The sequence below is a fragment of the Oryzias latipes genome, chromosome 13 (genome assembly GCF_053564925.1).
Source record: "Oryzias latipes strain Hd-rR chromosome 13, Olatipes_Hd-rR_3.1".
NCBI lineage: Eukaryota > Metazoa > Chordata > Actinopteri > Beloniformes > Adrianichthyidae > Oryzias > Oryzias latipes.
The window spans coordinates 36,849,309-36,863,721 of record NC_136249.1 but is presented as its reverse complement, the minus strand read 5'-3'; the positions used below and the strand labels follow the sequence as shown (position 1 = coordinate 36,863,721).

At 49.7% G+C, this 14,413-nt stretch overlaps 1 protein-coding gene and 2 long non-coding RNA genes across 4 annotated transcripts; 2 read left to right on the top strand and 1 right to left on the bottom strand.

Annotated features, from left to right (window-relative positions):
* The first annotated feature begins 624 nt into the window (after positions 1-624).
* Positions 625-13,352, top strand: LOC144981632 (coagulation factor IX). 2 transcript variants are annotated; one of them, XM_078929852.1, is made up of 10 exons: positions 625-783; positions 2,989-3,161; positions 3,411-3,435; positions 3,527-3,640; positions 3,727-3,861; positions 4,159-4,442; positions 4,631-4,745; positions 4,884-5,080; positions 5,144-5,269; positions 12,706-13,352. In XM_078929852.1, exons 1-10 carry the CDS (start codon positions 717-719, stop codon positions 12,940-12,942), a joined length of 1,473 nt encoding a protein of 490 aa, XP_078785978.1. In that variant the 5' UTR covers positions 625-716; the 3' UTR covers positions 12,943-13,352. The 2 variants fall into 2 exon arrangements, with proteins under 2 accessions (XP_078785978.1, XP_078785979.1); XM_078929853.1 differs by lacking the exon at positions 625-783 and having other exon boundaries at positions 3,047-3,161; positions 3,364-3,435.
* LOC144981650 (uncharacterized) lies at positions 5,803-6,764 on the bottom strand. Its single transcript, XR_013647223.1, has 2 exons — positions 6,627-6,764; positions 5,803-6,219 (listed from the first exon to the last, which is right to left on the bottom strand). It is a non-coding gene; the product is annotated as an uncharacterized LOC144981650 (long non-coding RNA).
* Positions 13,353-13,362: 10 nt separating the features above from the next.
* LOC144981652 (uncharacterized) lies at positions 13,363-13,987 on the top strand. Its single transcript, XR_013647225.1, has 3 exons — positions 13,363-13,462; positions 13,548-13,662; positions 13,866-13,987. It is a non-coding gene; the product is annotated as an uncharacterized LOC144981652 (long non-coding RNA).
* Positions 13,988-14,413: the final 426 nt, after the last annotated feature.

The following is a 14,413-nucleotide window of genomic DNA, read 5'->3' as shown; positions in this document are numbered from 1 at the left end:
GGAAAAATATTTACAAAGGTTATTTACAGTAAAAACCGGGTCTAAAAAACCCAAGAAAAACACCAACAACTAATGTCTTCAGGACTGGTTTGTTTTCAGAGCTGTTTGGAAGGTAGGATAGTTTTCACATGTTCTAGTGTTCTGTGGCAGCGTATTCCATAACTGTGTGCCTCTGATTGACACCACAGTTTGGCTAAATTTAGTACTGCTCCTTTAAACATTACAGTCCCCTCGATTTACGCGATGAACATCAAAACAGAAGAAATGCATAGAAAAATGTGTTTTTACATAAATTCTGCTGACTTCCTGTCAGAAGTTCTGCTGCCGCCAGCATTTAAAACCTGATCCAAGAGTCTAAAGCAGCTTTTCTCAGAAGTGACACTAACATAAAAAAGGCTAGATCTATTTAGAAAACCCAGTTCCAAAAATCCACCATCATGTTGCAGGATTAGAAATATTTGATACTCCTTTGGGATTAAAACTGCGTGATGCAAAGACCACACATGATCCACAGGTGGAGTAGGTGATCCACCGCCTTCACACTGCTGAAAATGAGACCTAGCAGAACCATCATCGGAGGGCCTGAGGCCTTCAGGACCATTGTGTTCGTGACGTTGCTGAGTCAATATTTGGACTTCGGTTAATGAGTCTTGCAGCTGGACACCGTCCACCATTTTACCCACAGACGGACGCTAAACAAGCCAAAAGTGAACAACATGCCACCATCAACATTCTGGATTCTTAGCCTTCTGCTGACCGGCTGCACGCTGATCCAAAGCTCAGGTGAGATTAACCAGTGTAGTCTGGGAATAAACCAACAGCTGAAACTAATCCTTGGGTTTCTGTACAGAACTGACGCGCTGACACCAACATCCTCAGCCTCAAAGTCTTTTAGAACTTACTGTTAAAATGTCCAAAAAGTAGCTCCAGTTGTGATTGTTCTCACTTTTCAAAAAGATTCCGATAGGATTTTGTTGAATTTATTCTTTGGCCAAACTAATGAGTGTTACCGGGAACAAGGTCAGCTGCTGTACACTCTGCCTTTTTCCTCAAGGTGGCGCTGAACTACAATAGGAAAACAATCTCTGACAGCTCTAGATCCCAACTATGCAGCACAGAGCCCAAGAAGAAGCCATTAAAAAATGGTTTGAAATGAACCGGGCCCTTGTTCTGGTTTCCTGGACTGTCCTGATGGGTTTGATCCCTTTTTAGGTTCTTGTTTACTCTTGGTTTTCCTGTGATCTGTAATGAAAGCCCAGTTACAAAAGTCTAAACTACATCTGCCAACCACTGAAAGCCAACTGTAGGAGCAGAGAGGAGGTCCACAGTCAGGGACAGGAGCACAGACAAGCCAACTGGATTCTGGAATCACTCCCCAGGAGGGGAAAGAGGGACGGTGCATGAATCCCACTGAACCAAACGGAGGCATGGAGAACTAAATGATGAATAAAGATCAAGAATAGAGGAGAGTAGACGAGAATAGAGGACAGAACCTCAGTGCTCCAGACTTTCTCCAGCTTCTAGCAGCCTACTGACCACTAATTGTTATTGTTAAGTTGAACTCAAACATGATAATAGTAAGTTAAATAATCTCTGAATACTAACTAGTCTGACAATAATCCTGTCCAAAGAGGAATGTTTTCAGTCTAACTTTGAATGTAGAAACTGAGTCGGCCTCTCTTCCATGAGCTGGGAGTTTATTCCATAAGACAGGGGCTTGGTGGCTAAACGCTCTACCTCCAACCGTACTTTTACTAATTCTAGGAACCACAAGCAGTCCTGCATTTAGTGAGCGAAGTGTTCTCATTGGATGGTAAGGGACTATGAGGTCCTTAATATAGGACGGGGCCATTCCATGTAAGGCCTTATAGGTTAACAGGAGGATCTTGAACTACAGTATATCACAAGAAATAAACAAGAGCTAAAAAAGATTTTGGCCAGCACAACATCCCGACCCATTCCAAACCATTCCACACTGAGACAGAAACTGGTTCCCCTTAAGGACAAAATCCAGAGCTACAGAGTGATGAGGTTTACTCCACCCACAGATAGGTGAGGACTGCAACCAACTGTTGCATAGGAGACTTTGTCAACATCGCAGGACCAACTCTGGTGGACCAGACTCTGCAGTTCACATCCACCTGAAGGCCCCAACTTTTGTGGACAGCAAAGTCTGTCGTCGGAGAGAGGATGGTTTGAGCAAGACGTAGAAGAAGGACATTTTGACAGGAAAGGCAAACATTCCCTCAGCCAAATAGTGGATTAGGGTTGAACCTGACCGTCTCTGGAAACCCAACAAACAGGTTTTAACCAGAGGAATAGACAAGGCTGTGGACTGCTAATGATTGCCCCCCACCTCAGCTGAGGACAAGAACAAACAACGACACAAAACCACTTTGGTTTGCCTATAAATTTCCTGATCAACAGAATGAGGAGTCATGTCTTCCTCTAAGTCTCTTGGGAAAGAGAACTGTCTTCAAAATAGAGTGAAAGCTAGACGAAAGAGAACCTACACAGACATGCTTCCATTCAGAAGGATTTTTCCTTTCCTCTGTCACCTGTGACCTCCTCAGTGCAGGTCAAATCCTCAGAGTCTGCAGTTTACGTGTATCTGGACTAAACTGGATCATAAAAATCAGGAATTTAGGAATGAACTGGATCATAACAATCACACGATTTAGTAGATTCTCGTTGATCCAGGTTGATTCCATCAGAGGGAACATCAGCTGGACTTGGTTTTCAGTTATTGCTGAAGATTTTTCACCTTTCAGAATTGAGAAAATTCCTTAAAGTCCTCTGTGATAAAAGATCAACCAAGTCCTGGTGACTGATTTTTACCAACCACCACGACTCCTGATGTGATGTTTCTGTTTTTGTGGAGCCGTGAGACGACTTTCAGTTTGTAACTGAACTGAATAGAAAGCTGTGGGCCTCAGGCAGGATTCACTGGTTTGCAGGTCTGTGAAATCCTTCTGCTCCCACTGTCAGTCTTTCAGAGTCAGGTGGCAACCGCGCAGCTGCTGCACTCCACCACCAGGAGGCGCCGGGCCAATTCCTTTTTGCTAGAGGAGATGCTGCCAGGAAACCTGGAGAGGGAGTGCTATGAGGAGAGGTGCTCACAGGAGGAGGTCGCCGAAATCTTCCAAACCCGAGAGAAAACGGTAACGGAACCTTCTAGGGTCCAAAGTGATGGTCCACATTTCACCTGAACCTGGACCTTCTGATACCAAACCTACTCTGACCGAAGGAGCCCATGTTGTCCTCTGACCTAACTGTTGCAGGCTAAGGAGCTCCTCTGGTTCAGTTTCTGCCATGAGGCTTCTAGCTGCTGTTTTGGTGTTTGAACATGTTTGAGTTTTTCAGATCTGCAGGTTTTAATGCAAAGTCCCCTCCCCCCTCCCCACACACAGCTGGAGTTCTGGCAAAGATACACTCGTGAGTACCTCGTCCTGATTCTGGTTATCACTGTTCTCCAAGAGGGGAGATCCATCATTGATGATGTCACCCCCCTCCCTCTGTTTTGTAGACCTTGACCCGTGTCGTATAAATCCCTGTCTGAACGGAGGACTCTGTACGGTGGAGCGGGGGGCTTCCATGTGTCTGTGTCCCCCACAGTACCATGGCAAGATCTGTGAGTCAGGTAAGACTCACCTGAACAAAGAGGAAAAACACCAGGTCATCATCTGGAGTTCAACTAATTGACCTCTGACTCCCACCTGCTCATAGCAACGCCTCAGTGCCGCTACAGGAACGGAGGCTGCCTGCAGTACTGCAGAGACCTCACAGGGGGCGCTGGAGTTGAGTGCAGCTGTGCAGACGGATACAGACTGGAAGCTGATGGACACAGCTGTTCCCAAACAGGTGAGTTCTGCCTGAATGCCCAAACGTTCACTGTCCAGGAACCATGAATGGTGCAGAGACTGTTGATTGGGGCTCCTCACTATGAACTATTCTGGGGTGAATCCCATCAGAACCATGTTCTATGGGTCAGAACAAACAGCTGTAGACGATTGATGCAGCTGCTTAAAGGATTCAAACTTCTGTAAATATTGGAGTCACCCAACATCTTCATTGACTAGTTCTCTTATTCAGAGTCCTCTGAGACGACCAATAGGACTTCAAGGAAACAGGAAGTAATGTGATCCTCTCTCCTCACAGTGGCGTTTCCCTGTGGTCTCCAGCAGGCAGAACCGTGGTTCCGCGGTCTCTCTCTGAGGCTTCGGTCTGAGGACACGAACGTAACCATGGAGACAGAAACTGTGTGGGACAGCAACATCACCTACAGCTGGGAACATGAACTCAACCAAACAGGATCCTTCGGTGATTTGAAGACAGTGAATGTATCGTCTGAGAGGAGAGGAAACTGGACGGGCCGGGGGGGGTGGGCAGACCCTCGGATAGTGGGAGGAGACCTGGAGAAACCAGGAGGGAGCCCCTGGCAGGTACCAGTAACACGGTCACTTTTAAGAGTTTGGGTAATGGAAGTGTCTGTGTGTTCTGGTTCTGTTCCGACTCCACTCTTTGTATGTTCTGGTTCTGATCAGATCCAAGTGTTTGTATGTTCTGGTTCTGGTCCGATCCCAGTGTTTGTGTGTTCCTGTTCTGAACTGATCCCCCTGTTTGTATTCAGGTCCTGGTCCACCGGCCAGATGGTTTTGGGTTCTGTGGAGGGGCCCTGGTGTCAGACCGGTGGGTAGTCTCTGCGGCCCACTGCTTCCAGGAATCCGCCGACTTTGTAACCATAGGTGAGCGTTCCGTCTGTCGCCTGATGAACATCAGAGCTGCAAGATCAGCTGATCCAGACCGCTGGCTTTGGGGGTCGTCTAAGTCTATGTTTAACCTTCATCTACTGGGTCTCAAACCTGTCCTGTGGTTCTGTTTAGGAGACTACGACAAGCAGCGTTCTGATCCAGCCGAGCAGCAGATCAAGATCCAGGAGGTCATTGTCCACCCTCACTTCCACCCCTTCACTTTTGACAGTGACATTGCTCTTCTGTACCTTGCTGAACCGGTTCTGAGGGGCCCCACGGCCACACCTGTCTGCCTGCCTGATGCGCACCTGTCCACATACCTGTTGAGGGTAACTATCAAAGCAGGTCAGACTCCTGGAAAAATTTCTGAGCTGACTGGGATCTGTGTTCAGGAGGCGAACCAGGGCGTGGTCACGGGCTGGGGCGCCACCCGGTTTCTGGGTCGGTCCTCGAGGTTCCTAAGGAAGGTGACAGTCCCAGTTGTCAGCTACGAGGCCTGCATTGAAACCACAGAACAAGTAAGAGAACCAGGGGAAAACCGGGGGTTCTCAAGGGGTCCTGGTCTACCTTCTGTCAAACGACTGTAGTCCTGAAAACCAAACACACCTATTCCAGAAAAGAGGTGGGGATCTGTTGGTTTGGGCGGAGGGGGATGGAGAGGAGAGCGCTCAGAGGAAGCCGAAGGTCAAAGAGGCAATGGTTAATAATAATAATAATAATGGATTGGATTTATCTGCGCTTTTCAAGACACCCAAAGCGCTTACATTGTGTCCATTATTCATTCACTCCTCATTCATACTTGGTGACGGTAGCTACGGTTGTAGCCACAGCTGCCCTGGGGCAGACTGACAGAGGCGTGGCTGCCAGTTGGCGCCTACGGCCCCTCTGACCATCACCGGGATCATTCATACACATTCACACACCAGTGGAGCCACACTGGAGGCAAGGAGGGTGAAGTGTCTTGCCCAAGTGTAGCATATCTATCGTGGACTAGAGTCAGAAGAACAGGGACGGCTCAGGGAGAGAGGAGGCAGAGACTGGAGACTGTAGGTTTGCTATGAATGGTACCATGTATTTTTAGACACACACATAAACATACACCATACACCAATATTACAAAAGAATATTTCAAATTATTCCAGGATATCCTTTACAAAGATTATGTACAGATGGACGGTTCAGTGAGTGATCCGTCGTATCCGACTCAATATCATCAGCTCATGTATTGTCCATGCAACCCAGACAGAAATAGTTGAATCCGGAGGTTAGTGTTCAGTGATGGGAAGTGATTGAAAGTCTTTGTGTCTCTGGGTTGTAGGACGAATGCAGGTTCATTGATTAAATGAGTCATTAGGCTACAGGAGCCTCCTACCAGCCTGGGCTGAACGGCAGGGAGGAGGTGATTCCTTCAGAGAGCTCCAGCGCTTGATTTCAGGTTCGGGCTTAGCTCGCCATCAATCCCTATGGCCTGGATAAAGAACATGACCCATAGGGTTCTAACATTAAACTGTGTGTACACACAAACTCCAAGTTAAATACCAAAATATCAATAGAACCATAATTGTATTGCAGTTTGGTAAATGAATCTCATTTTAAAGTACCAACATCTTACAATTCATAATACAGTTCATCATCATACGTCAATTCATGAATTTCAATCTAAAGTGCATTTAAGTGCATAATACACCAAAGAAGAAAAAGAAAAAAGAAAAACAATAACAAAAGAGCCCCCACGCTGATTAATAATCAGTGTGGTTACGTTAACAAAAAACAAAACAGAACTTTGGCATCGATAGCAGCTGCTAATCAGTTCACCTCATTCATTGAGGGAGGCAAATGCTAACCAACAAACAACTAAAAGGAGTATAAACTCACCGATTGCGACTAAGTGCACCAAATATGCTGCTTATTCGCGGCGTGTTATACTGGCAGTTGGCTCCTACAAATCAATTGATCATATCCAAAGATTAGAACATAACCGAACGACGTTAAAAAGTGAAACCGAAACTAAACATACCCGTAGCGTCTCAATTCAGCTCTCCTGTCATGGAATGTGATAGCTTCCGGGGTAGCGGCTTATAAAGTTTACTGATTGGGTAGTCGGGTCACATGACCCAAGGCACGCAAGGCACGTCGTACACACGTAACAGGTGAGGAAGGAAAGGAAAAAAAAGGAAAAAAATACAATGGCCTGAGTTGGCAACCGTGTTACACAAGGACACAACGACATTTTGGTTGGTGGGAGCGGGGATCGAACCGCCAACCCTTCGGTCATTGGACGACCCGCTTAAAACTGTTACATCAGAGTTCAGACAAAGACCTGCAGCTGCTGCGCTCTGATAGCAACCCTAGAAGAGTTGTCATTGGTGCAGAACGGACATGTTGGTGCCGGAAACAGAGGTAATGAGGAGGTGACGGGCAGGTTTGGTATCCAGGAGAGGAACGTAGAAGAACAAATGGGGGTTGATTCAGTAACAAAGATGGAATGGTTCTAGTGAATACGTTCTTTAAGAAGAGGCAGGAACATAGATAAGAGTAGCAGCACAGATAGACTACATCTTGTGTAGACGGAGTAATCTGAAGATCAGTGACTGCAAAGTAGTGACTGTCAGAGTGTTTCCAGACAGCATAGGATGCTGGAGTGGAGGATGACTCTGGGGATGAAAAGGACGAAGATAGAAAGGACAAAGGCAGAGAAGAGGACAAACTGGTGGAAGCTGAAAAAGGAAGAATGTTGCAGGACTTTTGTTCCTTGGTGCAGACTCTGGGTGTTCAGGAGAAACTCCCAGATGACTGGAGAACTACAGCTGATGAGATCAGGGAGACGGTACGAATGAACTTCGTGTGTCATCAGGAAAGAAAGTTGATAAGGAGACTTGGAGGAGGAATGAGGAGCTGCGGGAGTTTATACGGAGGAAAAGGCTAGCTAAGAAGAGGAGGGACACTGAGAGGACTGAGGAGAGTAGACAGGAGTGGAGGGAGGTGCAAAGTAAGTTCCAGTAAGACAAGAACATGTGTGTGAATTAGAGGAACCCAAGAGGAAGAGTGAGGTCACAGGGAGAAGAGATGAAGAAGGATCTAGGGCAGGGGTTGGCAACCTTCACCAATCAAAGAGCCGTTTGGATCAGTTCCTATAGAAATGAAAGCACTGGGAGCAACAGTCTTTGGAAAACCCGGTCTTTCCAGTGAACAGCATCATTTCACTGGTTTTTGAAGTTGCTGAATAGATGTTCATTTTTTAGTATTCTCTGTCATTTATGGGTTCCAATGAGAACTATTTCCCACAAAACTAGCAGATGTGTCATCATTAACCTGCAGTTAATCCGATTCTCCAATAGATTTTTGTCAATGAACTGTTTTTCTCATCTGGATCAGGATGTTTTGGGACTAAAGCTGTATGTTTATTCTGGGATGTCTCGCCACATTTGAGACGTTGTTGTTTGCAAATTCCTGGTTACATATTAATTGTACGGGTAAAGTCGCTGAAGGCAGAGACATCTGCCCAGGAGCCATTAAACAGACTGTTTTCTTCAGGAACTTCCATTTGCTCCAGATTCTCCATCGTTGTTCTATCCGGGTCGGAACATTGTTAGGATCACACGCTGGCGTGGGAGTCCTGGTCATGATGCAGGTCAATAGTCGCATAGAACCTTACTGAGAAAATGTCTACATTTAGATAGAACACTCAACCCGTTTGTTTTTTTATTTTTTATTATTTTTATGAACCTTTCCTGTTAACTGACCATAGTCGTCCGCTCGTCCCTGGAGCAGCTCGCCTGGTTCCGACCCGCTCCAGGTTCAGACCTGCTCTCAAAAATACAACAGCTATTGGTACGGGGGCAGGGGGGGTTGACGGGTCGGGGGTCTCCGCTGAGGCCATCGGCGGTTTCCCCGGCCGGTTGGCCTCCTCGGTCCCGTCGAGGCCTGACCAGAGCTCTTCTAGGGCCGGCGTTTGGGGGTGGGGGCCTGGGCTTGCTCCGGGGGGGGCGACTCTTTCTTTTTTTTTTTTTTTTTTTTTTTTTTTCTAACTTGTCCTGTCCAACAGCTGGGCAGACAGACGAGAGCTGAGGGCCTCTTGTGTTGGACATATTTTGCTTTAACAAGAGGGGTTATTAATCTTCAGACAAACCAAAGGTATGTCTGAATAAACCCCTTTTGTAATTGAGGCCAAACTTTATTAATTTCAATCATGTCTGAAAATCTTTGGTGTTGGACCGGACGGAAAAGGAAAGAGGGGAAGAAGAGAGAGGGATGTTAGAGAGGGGGGGTAGGAGGGTGATAATAGGAGGGGAAGGGGGGTAAGACCATGAAGCAGCATACAGCAACAAGTTTACTGGTTGTTAATCATTATGGTAAGGTTCAAATGCTGTACAAAAAGGGCGGGGCCCGTCCACACACACACTCAAATGTTATAAACACACCTGCTAGCTGCAAAAATGTCCACCTGTCGACATGTACACAAAACAGATAGTGTTCACACACGCATACTTATGCCTTAAAACCAACTAGTGTGAAATATTTCAGTCATTCAGTCATGCAAGCTATTAGTGCAAAGGTGAGCTAACACCTGTGCTCAGGTGAGTGTTTATGTTCTTCTAAAATGGATGGTGGAACGTGAAAAGAAGGAGGAGGAGCGCCCAGCCACCCCCACACCCAGACCCCCACCGCAGCAGCAGCGGCAGCCGGAATCCCCCCAACGCCACACGGGAACCGGCAGGGAACAACCGCCGCCCGGGCGACCAAACCCGCCACCCAGGCCAGGGCCAGCAGGGCCGCCGCAAGGCCCCCAGAGCCAGAGGCCAGGGAAGCACGGAGGGAAAGAGAGCGCCGCCCCAGCCCAACCAGGAGAGCAGCCCCCCCGCCGCGCCGGGAGAACCCAACGCAGAGCCCCACCGGAGAAGGACGCCCACAGCCCCAAACGAGCACCCCACCACCACCCAGGAGTTCCGGGCATCCCCCCGCCCCAACCCCAGGTACGAGCCAGGACCCCCCCAAGGGAGACCCACTCCGCACTCCAGGCAGCCATCCGCCCGGCCCACGGTTGGTCCAGGGAGGAGCGAGGCAGGGGGCCCGCCACCCCCGCCCAGGAGGGGGGAACCCCGGGGAAAAAAAAGAGGGCCCACAAGGGGTGTTATAAATATGGCCCGACCAGGCTCGGCCACAGTTGGAAATTTGGCGGGGCCCAGCACTCAGGAGCAAGGACCAGAACCCAACCCCCAGGGACCAGACACCCCCGGCTCAGATGTAATGTGAACTCCCCCACCGCGCGGAGAGAGCACCGCCGGGCCCAGGAAGCCGGCACCCCGGGGACACGGCCGCCGTTGCAAAGGGGCCCGCACCCCCCACCAGGGAAGAGGCAGGGGACAGACGGACCCAGGTCCCACCTTCCTTGCAAAATGTGTGTGCGTGTATGTGTGTTTGAGAGGGTGTGTGTGTGCATGTGTGTGTGTTTATGTTGGGATGTATATATACTGCCAGCAAGCAGCAGATGTCCTCCTAGCACCCTACCCGCCAATTTTAACCGCACCTTAGACATTTAAGGCCCCTTGGTGGGGAGGGTGAGGGGACGTCACTGTGAGTAATCAGGAGATGTCCCCTTAGTGCCCTACCCGCCAATTTTAACTGCACCGCCCTTAGTACACACACCCCTCCCCCCTCAATATATACATCCCAACATAAACACACACACATGCACACACACACCCTTTCAAACACACATACACGCACACACATTTTGCAAGGAAGGTGGGACCTAGGACCATCTGTCCCCTACCTCTTCCCTGGTGGGGGGTACGGGCCCCTTTGCAACGGCGGCCGTGTCCCCGGGGTGCCGGCTTCCTGGGCCCAGCGGTGCTCTCTCCGCGCGGTGGGGGGGTTCACATTACATCTGAGCCGGGGGTGTTCGTGTCCCTGGGGGGTGGGTTCTGGTCCCTGCTCCTGAGCGCTGGGCCCCGCCAAATTTCCAACTGTGGCCGAGCCTGGTCGGGCCATATTTACAACACCCCTTGTGGGCCCTCTTTTTTCCCCGGGGTTCCCCCTCCTGGGCGGGGGCGGCGGGCCCCTGCCTTGCTCCTCCCTGGACCAACCGTGGGCCGGGCGGATGGCTGCCTGGAGTGCGGAGCGGGTCTCCCTTGGGGGGTCCTGGTTCGTACCTGGGGTGGGGGCGGGGGGATGCCCGGAACTCCTGGGTGGTGGTGGGGTGCTCGTCTGGGGCTGTGGGCGTCCTTCTCCGGTGGGGCCCTGCGTTGGGTTCTCCCGGCGCGGCGGGGGGGCTGCTTTCCTGGCTGGGCTGGGGCGGCGCTCTCTTTCCCTCCGTGCCTCCCTGCTCTCTGGCTCTGGGGGCCTTGCGGCGGTCCTGCTGGCCCTTGCCTGGGTGGCGGGCTTGGTCGCCCGGGCGGCGGTTGTTCCCTGCCTGTTCCCGTGTGGCGTTGGGGGGATTCCGGCTGCCGCTGCTGCTGCTGCGGTGGGGGTCTGGGTGTGGGGGTGGCTGGGCGCTCCTCCTCCTTCTTTTCACATTCCACCATCCATTTTAGAAGAACATAAACACTCACCTGAGCACTGGTGTTAGCTCACCTTTGCACTACTAGTTTGCATGATTGAATGAATGAAAGATTTCACACTAGTTGGTTTAAAGGCATAAGTGTGCGTTTGTGAACACTATCTGTTTTGTGTACATGTCGACAGGTGGACATTTTTGCGGCTAGCAGGTGTGTTTACAACATTTGAGTGTGTGTGTGGATAGGCCCCGCCCTTTTTGTACTACATTTCAACCTTACCGTACTGATAAACAACCAGTAAACTTGCTGCTCTATGCTGCTTCATGGTCTTACCCCCCCCCCTCCTATTATCACCCTCCTACCCCCCCCCCTATTCCCTCCTTTCCTTTTCCGTCCGGTCCAACACCAAAGATTTCCAAACATGGTTGAAATTAATAAAGTTTGGCCTCAATTCCAAAAGGGGTTTATTCAGTCACACCTTTGGTTTGTCTGAAGATTAATAACCCCTCTTGTTAAAGTAAAATATGTCCAACCCAAGAGGCCCTCAGCTCTCATCTGTCTGCCTAGCTGTTGGACAGGACAAGTTAAAAAAAAAAAAAAAAAAAGACAGACGACCCGGATGAGGTTCTGCATGATGAGGCTTTTATTCACTTCTAATTTAACCTGATTCAACATGTACTGTCTTTTTAGAAGAACTTTCCATCCCATAATAGAACTCTGGTCCGCGTTTACAGACACGCCCCCTCCGCGCGTTCACGCTGCTTTCTTCTTCCTGCCCGCTGGCACATGTAAAAGGTGCCAAAACCATCTTTAACCACAAAGAGCCACACGTTGCCGACCCCTGACCTAGGCTCAGCAGTCCAGAGGAATGGAGAGAGTGGAAAAGATGTGAAGAAGAGTGCTGGCAGGTTGGAATGGGTGGAGAAAAGTGTGGAGAGAGCAGCCATGTTGTTTCCTAGAGACACTGAGGAAGACAGGAAGCAGAGAGGAAGATGCTGAGGTTCAGGATGGATCAGGAAGGAGGACATCAGAGGGACGGAACATGGTAGAAGTTCTGGAGATCCAGTCAGACTGAGATGGTTGAGACTGAAGGATGCTGAGTCTAGAGCTGCCAGAGGTCTAGAGGAAGACCAGAGAGGAGGATTCTGGATGAAGGAGGACATGAAGGTAGCTGCTGGTAGAGGATGCAGAGGACAGACGCAGGAAGCTGATTGGCTGGGGAGACCCTGACGGGAAACGCCCAAAGGAAAAGTAGAATCAGCTGTACTCTGACCCCGGAACAGTTTTTAGTTTGGACCTGAACTTTGTCAGAACAGAAGTTTGTCTGACATCAGCAGGAAATCGGTTCCAGCATGAAGCTTCACCACGTTCAGTCCGGACTCTGGCGTCTTTCTTAGCTGCAGTTCTGGTCTTAAGGAGCCAAAGTCAAGTCCAGTTTGTGCTCCTGTGTTTTCCAGGTGATCACAGACAACATGTTCTGTGCCGGGTACCTGGAGACCAGTATGGATGCCTGCAGTGGCGACAGCGGCGGCCCGTTTGTGGTCCACTATCGAGGTGCCTGGTTTCTGACCGGTGTCGTCAGTTGGGGAGAAAAGTGTGCCGCCCGCGGGAAGTATGGCGTCTACACCCGACTGGGAAATTTCCTGAGCTGGATCAGAACCACCATGGAAAAACCAGACCAGCACAGGACCTAGATCTGTGTGTGGTCTCTGATAGTTCTTCAGCTGTAGTGGAGCTGACCTTTAACCCCAGATAAAATCAAAACCTGCAGCTAGAATATCAAGGTTGTATCAGAACCAAACTGGACCTTAATCCCCTTCCTGTTCCGTGGTCACTAAAGTCCATCTTCTGTCAGAGTGAGTCTTATTCCTCTTTCACGGATGGATGACCTCTGACCTCAGCAGGCGCAAAATAAAGCCTGAATCAGGACAACGTTGACCAGCGTTTGCTCCCCCCACTGCAACATTGTCCAGATTGGCGATTGGGTGGGACAAAGTAAAGCTTGAAGCTTGGTTGGGTCCATCTGCCAGTTAGCCCCCCCGACAAGCACTCATTGTTTTGTAACAGTAAAATCTGTCCAACATAAAGAGGCCTTCGGCTCTGATCTGTTTGAACTTTGATTGACAGGATAATGTTTGTTTTCCTCAGAGGAGCAGATCTACTTTTAAACCTGACAGCAAAGCGCTGAACACCAGGAAACTAAACCTCTGAAAGGTCATTCAGTGTTTGTGTTGAGTACAATCGCATTCAAGTCTGAAGTTCACCAGCTCTGCAGATTCTTCCTGTCACCGTCTCACAGAACCCAAAGAAGAAGCAGACTTTGCTGATAAAAGATGTTTATTGGCTCAATGGAGCTTGAGGAGACGTCTGGATCCTCCTGACCAGCGGGACAGTGGGCACACTGAACAAGAAAGGTTGGTTGGCAACCACTCACAACAACATCAAAGCCTATCTTAGATGACCCCCCCTTCCATTGAGGTGTTCTCCCTACCATGACAAAGGTGGATAAAGGTGGAAAGATTTCATCAAATAATAATAATAATAATAATAAAATTAATAATAATAATAATAATAATAATAATAATAATTATAATAATAATGAAATAAACCCACCCAGGTGAACCCATTAACCCCTGCTGTGACTGCGGCGTCGACCCCCGGGGGGCCAGGCCACGCGCCAACTACCGGCCACGGGCGAAACACCGGCCATGGGCAGACGACCCCAGGCCCCAGAGCCCCAAGCCCCCCCCCAGCCCCCGCCACGGCGACCAGCCACCCAGCACGGCACCCGGCCGCCGTTCCCGGTCAGCCGCACTGCCTATCCTGCGCCCAGAAGGCATCCGCCCAGGAACCCCTGCCAAGTTGCCGGCAGAGTGTGCGCCCCCACCACCACCCCACCCAGGCAACCAGAGCCCCGAGCCGGGAGAACTACAGGCCCGGCAGAGCCCACCCCCCAAACCCACCCCAGCCCACCCAACCAGCCAGGACCCGGCTCAACCTATCACCATCCCACCCCTACTAGGTGATGTGACTAACCAGCTGGAGCCAGGGAGAGTCTGAAGCCGACAGGTTTTTTGTGGAGGACATTATCTCTGAACTAATATGCTCTGACATGAGGTTTCTGTAGTGGTTGATGCTAAGATTATTTTTAGATTTCCAGTTTAG

What these genes read in the sequence shown, in the direction of transcription:
- LOC144981632 (XM_078929852.1), top strand. Translation starts at nt 717, where the DNA reads ATGCCACCATCAACATTCTGGATTCTTAGCCTTCTGCTGACCGGCTGC. An exon ending in TGGCAAGATCTGTGAGTCAG is followed by an intron (nt 3,641 to 3,726) that starts GTAAGACTCACC and finishes ACCTGCTCATAG; the next exon opens with CAACGCCTCAGTGCCGCTAC. An exon ending in ACACAGCTGTTCCCAAACAG is followed by an intron (nt 3,862 to 4,158) that starts GTGAGTTCTGCC and finishes CTCTCCTCACAG; the next exon opens with TGGCGTTTCCCTGTGGTCTC.